Here is a 7,538-nt window from a genome sequence, read left to right as displayed (position 1 = left end):
CAAGTCCCAAGTCGTGGCTGCACGAAAAGTGGGTCCCGTTAACCGGCTAACGCGATGCCCTCTGCCCTCCCCTCCTCCCTCTTTATTAGAAAAGAGTCTTTCAGAGTCTGTTACGGTACCCACCACTCGGTTTTTAATTTGGTTTCCCGTTGCGTCGCTCGGCCTCACCACTTCAGGCCACACATCTTGGTCCTCAGGCTGGCGTTGTCAGAGCCCGAGCATTTCATCCTGGTTACTCAGGCTCCCAGGAGAGCTGCAGGGCCAGCCAGGGGGAGGAGGGAGGTGAGGGTGGTGGTTGGAGGGGGCCAGAGGAGAGCGAAGTGTGAAGCACGAACGACATACATCACGGCATCTCTCTCTCTCTCCCCTCCTTTCCGGCCCCCCGCTCAGTTCCGGATGATTCATGCCCCTGCCTCCCTCTCTTCCACTCTGTCCCTACTCTCTCCAGGCGAGATCGATTTCCTCCAGACTTCTGAATAGCACGCCTTCCCTCCTTCCTTTTCCCCTTCTATCAGCTTGGGACTATGCATTTAAGAGGTAGATTAGATCAGCTGGTTCACAAACCGGGGGGGGGGGGGGGGTGGTGGGCAAGGATCGCAGGGGCTTTTCAACATACTCTATGAAAGTTTAATAGTAGATATGTACAAAGCTGGCAATTTTCGAAACTGGGTTAGACATCATCAGTTTTCCTCTTGTCATGTCAGTCATTGAATATACCTAGAGTAGCTAATTTATCACTTGTTCCAGGATCAACTTATGTTTGCAGTCACTCAACTGTCAAATGAAATATCACCATTAGGACTCAAGGCAAAATTTATAGATTCAAGAAAATGAGCTTTCTGAAATCTGCAACATTTCTCTGCAACCCCATGACAACGATGTAGAATTGCAGAAATAAGTGTGAGTTGAAAAAGTTTTGGAATCTGCTGGCCTTAGCATTAACAGAAAATGGGAGATCATGTTCCAGAAAATAATGACAGTGTCTTTTCTTAGAGTAAGTACCGACTCACTAATAAGACTGCGGAGATTTATTTATTGATTATAAGCCAGACTTGCAGTATGGCAAAACCAGTGACATCAATCAGTTCCGTCACCAGTTTCCTTCGCAGTCAAGACATGGCAGACGCAGGCATGTGCCGGTGGTGTGAGCAGAAATGTTCTAGAGAGACGCGGTACTTGGCAGCAACGATTGTAGGGTCGCCGAGAGGGCAAGCAGAAGCCAGGAAGGAGAGGAGGGCCACGGCCGCTCGGGCCTCATTTCACAAATAAGTTTTACGACACCATTCAGTCCAATTCCTATCGGGCCGTCTGACCTGATTTGACATCATGAAACATCAGGATTCTAAGAAACAACCAGATTCTCCACTGACCGATATTGACATCATAAACATCAGGATTCTAAGAAACACACCAGATTCTCCTCACTACTGATATTTGGACATCATGAAACATCAGGGATTCTAAGAACACACCAGATTCTCCACTGTCCTGATATTTGACATCATGAAACATCAGGATTCTAAGAAACACCAGATTCTCCACTGACCTGATATGACATCATGAAACATCAGGGATTCTAAGAAACACACCAGATTCTCCACTGACCTGATATTTGACATCATGAAACATCAGGATTCTAAGAACACACCAGATTCTCCACTGACCTGTATTTTGACATCATGAAACATCAGGAATTCTAAGAAACACACAGATTCTCCACTGACCTGATATTTGAATCATGAAACATCAGGGATTCTGAAGAACACACCAGATTCTCCACTGACCTGATATTGACATCATGAAACATCAGGAATTCTAAGAACACACAGATTCTCCACTCCTGATATGACATCATGAAACATCAGGATTCTAAGAACCACCAGATTCTCCACTGACCTGATATTTGACATCATGAAACATCAGGATTCTAAGAACACACCAGATTCTCCACTGACCTGATATTTGACATCATGAAACATCAGGAATTCTAAGACACACCAGATCTTCCCACTTGATATTTGACATCATAAACATCAGGGATTCTAAGAAACCACCAGATTCTCCACTGACCTGATATTTGACATCATGAAACATCAGAGTTCTAAGAAAACACCAGATTCTCCACTGACCCTGATATTGACATCATGAAACATCAGGAATTCTAAGAACACACCAGATTCTCCACTGACCTGATATTTGACATCATGAAACATCAGGAATTCTAAGAACACACCAGATTCTCCACTGACCTGATATTTGACATCATGAAACATCAGGAATTCTAAGAACACACCAGATTCTCCACTGACCTGATATTTGACATCATGAAACATCAGGAATTCTAAGAACACACCAGATTCTCCACTGCCTGATATTTGACATCATGAAACATCAAGGATTCTAAGAACACACCAGATTCTCCACTGACCCGATATTTGACATCATGAAAACATCAGGAATTCTAAGAACACACCAGATTCTCCACTGCCTGATATTTGACATCATGAAACATCAGGAATTCTAAGAAACACACAGATTCTCCACTGACCTGATATTTGACATCATGAAACATCAGGATTCTAAGAACCACCAGATTCTCCACTGACTGATATTTGACATCATGAAACATCAGGATTCTAAGAACCACCAGATTCTCCACTGACCTGATATTGACATCATGAAACATCAGGAATTCTATGAACGCACCAGATTCTCCACTGACCTGATATTTGACATCATGAAACATCAGGAATTCTAAGAACACACCAGATTTGCCTCTGAGCTGAGTCACTTACATCCGAATAGATTCTGGTTCCGATGACCCGTGATATGTTAGGGTTCTCGTCCATGCAGTTCCGGGGGCAATATAACCTGAAAACAGACAGGATAAGTGTAGCTTAATGTTTAAACAATCATATTTACTCCATAAAGGGGTAGTGTTGTGAGGTGGAGGGGGGTAGATGAAAAAGATAAGAGTCAGAGAGAGACCATGCCCACAACCTATTTAGATCTAGATCAGACCTTAGAAATAAATAAGGAAATTATCTCAACAGATAAGAATGTCTTCCTGTGTGTTACCTACTGTATATCCCCCCAATATAATCCAAATACTTCTCCTTGCTAGAGGGGGAGATCAACCATTTCCAGGCCCAGGGACATGTACTATTCTATATGTCCTAAACGCCAAAACTGGACAAGAACCTAAAACTCTCAGCGCACAGGGGGACAAACACCTGCCTGGAGGTGACAGCATTCCCTTCCCAAATATGCCCCACTAGACACAACTATAACAAAACAACCAACAAAAACGGGTCACAACTTCTGTAGCTCTGTCTTACACTGTGTCTATACATAGTCAATGGTAGGCTTCAAGGGGACTCCTACGGTAGGTACACCTATAGCTCATCTCTTGGCAGTAGTACTGTAGACTACTTTATCACTGACCTCAACCCAGAGTCTCTCAGAGCGTTCACAGTCAGCCAACTGACACACCTATCAGACTGAAGAGCTATCTATCCAAAACCTTTTTGGCCATTTAACAAAGAACAAAGATCAAAAGATGATAATTTACAAAATGAAGAGTCAGTTATTAAAGACTACCAGAGAGTTAACAATGCAAAATGGAGATGTCTGGAAAAACCACTTCTCCAACCTTTTCGGCCCTTTAACAAAGAACCAAGACAAGAAACTTATACTGTACATGATCATTTACAAAACTTAGAATCAGCTATTAAAGACTATCAGAACCCACTGGATTCTCAAATTACATTGGATGAGGTACAGGACAAAATACAAATCCTCCAACCCCAAAAGGCCTGTGGTGTTGATGGTATACTAAACAAAATTATAAAATAAACAGGCCACAAATTCAAATTGGCTATTTTTAAACTCTTTAACATAATCCTTAGCTCTGGGATCTTCCCCAATATTTGGAACCAAGGTCTGGTCTCCCACAATCCACACATTTGATACCAATCTGTGTCAACAGCAATCTCTGAAAATCCTCTTCAGTATCATTAACAGCAGACGGTAACATTTCCTCAGTGAAAAAACTGTCCTGAGCAAATGTCAAATTGGCTTCATACCAAAATACTGTAAAACAGACCACGTATACACCTTACTGAAAAACAAACAAACCAAAACAAAAGCAAAGTCTTCTCATGCTTTGTTGATTTCAAATAAGTTTTCACTCAATTTGGCATGAGAGTCCGCTATACAAATTAAAGGAAAGTGTTTATAACATTATAAAAAATATTTGTACACGTGGGGTAAGACAGGGATGCCACATAAGCCCCAACCTCTTCAACATTTTCAACATTTCAAGGAATTTGCAAGGGCACTAGAACAATCTACAGCACCCGGCCTCACCCTACTGGACTCGGAAATCAAATGCATACTGTTTGCTGATGATCTGGTGCTTTAAAACTCGACATCCCAATTAGGATCTGGCAAAAAAATATTTCAATAAGTTATAGAACCCATTGCTCTCTATGGTTGTGAGGTCTGGAGTCCACTCATTAACCAATAATTCACAGGAATTCAGCAAAAATGTACTTCACGTACAACGCAAAATCCCAAACAGTTCATGCAGAGCAGAATTAGAACTATACCTGCTAGGTATCAACATCCAGAAAAGAGCTGTTAAATTCTACAACCACCTAAAAGGAAGTGATGCCCACCACATTCCACCACAAAGCCCTCACCTACAGAGAGATTAACATAGAGAAGCGATCCCTCAGCCATCTGCTTCTGGGGCTCTGTTAACGAACACAAACAGAGTCCCATGCCAGCAACACAAACAGAGTCCCAGGCCAGCAACACAAACAGAGTCCCATGCCAGCAACACAAACAGAGTCCCAGGCCAGCAACACAAACAGAGTCCCATGCCAGCAACACAAATAGACCCAACCAAATTATGAGAAAGCAAAAATATAACTATTTGACACACTGGAATAAATTAACCAAAAAACGAAGCAAATTTGAATGGTATCTGGCCCTGAAACAGAGACCACTGTGACTGACCCAAAATTAAGAAAATCATTGACTATGTAAAGATTCAGTGAGAATAGCCTTGCTATTGAGAAAGACAAACCAAATGAGGACACGTAGCTGCACTTCCTGACAAATGTATGACCACGCTAGAGATACATTATTCCTTCAGATACACAAATAATATTTGAACCAATCAAACATAGATAAACTCCATATCTGTTAGGAGAAATACCACAATGTGCATTCCCAATAGCAATATTTGTGGCCCGTGAAAAAAAGGGCAACCAGTTGAGCACCAACAACATTGTAAATAACACCAATACGTATGTGTTTATTTCAGTTGCTTTGGTTATGTAAACACATTTCCCATGCCAGTAAAGCCCCTTTGAATTGAATTGAATTGAATTGAGAGAGAGAGAGAGAGAGCATCAGAGAGAGCATCAGAGAGAGCATCAGAGAGAGAGAGAGAGAGAGTGTATTATCTACCTCACTTGCTTTGGCAATGTTAACACATGTTTCCCATGCCAATAAAGCCCCTTGAATTGAATTGAATTGAATTGAGAGAGAGAGAGAGACAGAGAGCATCAGAGACAGACAGAGAGAGAGACAGACAGACAGAGACAGAGAGAGACAGAGAGAGACAGAGAGAGACAGAGAGAGACAGAGAGAGAGAGAGAGACAGGAGACAGAGACAGAGAGACAGAGACAGAAGAGAGACAGAGAGCATGAGAGAGAGAGAGCATGATAGAGCATCAAGAGAGAGAGAGAGAGAGAGAGAGGAGAGAGAGAGAGAGAGAGAGAGAGAGGAGAGAGAGAGAAGAGAGAGACGAGAGAGAGAGAGAGAGAGAGAGACAGAGAGAGAGTGTCATGGTCGTACCTTGGACAGTGCTTTACAAGCTTTTGATATGAACACATCTGAGCCACCGTGGTCTCACAGGTGATAGCTTTCACTGGAAGGCAGTAAGGAGGCTAATATCAGGCCCAAGGAGATCTCAACAGGACTTAATGTAATCTAATTCAGTTAATTCCATAGTTGTTGTACTGTACTGACCTGCTACTTTGGAGATGATAAAAGCGTTGGCACTCTGATACTTCCTGTAAATGTAAAAAAAAACACACATTCTTATGATTCCAAAATTCCTAGGTAACTTTCCCAAAATTCCTAGGTAACTTTCCCAAAATTCCTAGGTTTTCTAGAAATCCTGTTTGAAAGTTTCCCAGAATAAGAAGGAAATAAGACTTGGGAACTTAGGGAAAGTCACCAGAGTGTTGCATTCCTGCACATTCTTATTCCTCTGTTCCCTTTTTCTCCAAACAGGAAGTCCCATTTAGATAAAACTATAAAAAAAAAAAAATCACCAGAGAGCAGAAATACTCCAAACGATATGAAGGGTTATCTGGACCCTATTTCCTAGAATAAAAAGCATACAGCCAAAAGCTTAAGACCAGCCCTGAGTATCTCAAACACGTCCACTGAAATAAGAAGATTTATGGTTCCCAGGAACTCTCCAACCTGGGATTTCAGGAAAACCAGGGAATTGACTGAAAGTTTGCAACCCTATTGGGAGCATGTAGAGTGTAACTTTCGTACTTTATTTCTCTACAGTTTACTCTCCGCTATTCAGCACCTCTACAAACATGTTTGGGTGTGTGCCAGCTCACGCTTTTTACACATGTTTTGACTCGGACATGGACATGTGTTACACAGGAGGTTGGTGGCACCTTAAAATGGGGAGGATGGGCTCGTTGTAATGGCTGGAGCGGAATACGTGTAATGATATCAAATACATCAAACACATGGTTTCCATTTGTTTGACTTCCATTCCATTGGCTCCGTTCCAGCCATTATTTTTTGCCGTTCCTCCCCTCAGCTGATCTGTAACCAGTCCTCAGCTTGAAATGCCTTCACCCGTCTCGCGCCGTCGAATTCCTAGCTTTTTGTCAGTGGTTGTCAAGAGGGCAACGAAATAGTGTTGGGCAAGACAGATGACGCTTCCATACCCTAGAGACTGAATTCCATTCTTATTGGACTTGATGAAGAAGTCCTTCCTGCCTTGTCTGGTGACATCCAGCCATCCTCCATCCTTATCTACCGCTCCAGAGTGGAGGCCAGCACGGCAGATACTGGATTGCTGTAAAGTTAACACTGTAAAGTTAGTACAGTGTATATTCAAATTCATTATGCCGCTTTATTTACAGTGCTTGAGCTCAGTATTTATATCTGCATTTTGATTAGCATATTCAGTAGAAGACTTAGTCTTTGTCCCAAATGGTACCATATTGCCTACAATACTTTAGACCAGGGCCCATAGTGTACTACTTTAGACCAGGGCCCATAGTGTACTACTTTAGACCAGGGCCCATAGTGCACCACTTTAGACCAGGGCCCATAGTGCACTACTTTAGACCAGGGCCCATAGTACACTACTTTGATACGCTTGAATATATAGGAATTACTTGATATACATTGGGATACGGTGATATTACAGTGGAATACGGTTGATTACAGTGGGAATACGTTGATATTATAAGTGGGGAACTACGGT

General features: G+C 42.2%; 1 protein-coding gene across 1 annotated transcript in view; it reads right to left on the bottom strand.

The window, feature by feature from the left end:
- LOC112077258 (cysteine-rich secretory protein LCCL domain-containing 1-like) overlaps positions 1–7,538 on the bottom strand; it is a 20,873-nt gene that overhangs the window by 9,744 nt on the left and 3,591 nt on the right. The window contains exons 3-6 of the mRNA XM_070441625.1: positions 6,994–7,124; positions 6,044–6,087; positions 5,870–5,942; positions 2,796–2,871 (exon numbers count right to left, since the gene is read on the bottom strand). Of these exons, the coding sequence (XP_070297726.1) occupies positions 2,796–2,871; positions 5,870–5,942; positions 6,044–6,087; positions 6,994–7,124 (324 nt within the window). The remainder of the gene's footprint in view (positions 1–2,795; positions 2,872–5,869; positions 5,943–6,043; positions 6,088–6,993; positions 7,125–7,538) is intronic.

This window comes from Salvelinus sp. IW2-2015, unplaced genomic scaffold (assembly GCF_002910315.2).
Source record: "Salvelinus sp. IW2-2015 unplaced genomic scaffold, ASM291031v2 Un_scaffold4411, whole genome shotgun sequence".
NCBI classification, from domain to species: domain Eukaryota; kingdom Metazoa; phylum Chordata; class Actinopteri; order Salmoniformes; family Salmonidae; genus Salvelinus; species Salvelinus sp. IW2-2015.
Note: the sequence above shows the minus strand (reverse complement) of the source record. Positions and strands in the feature narration are given on the sequence as shown.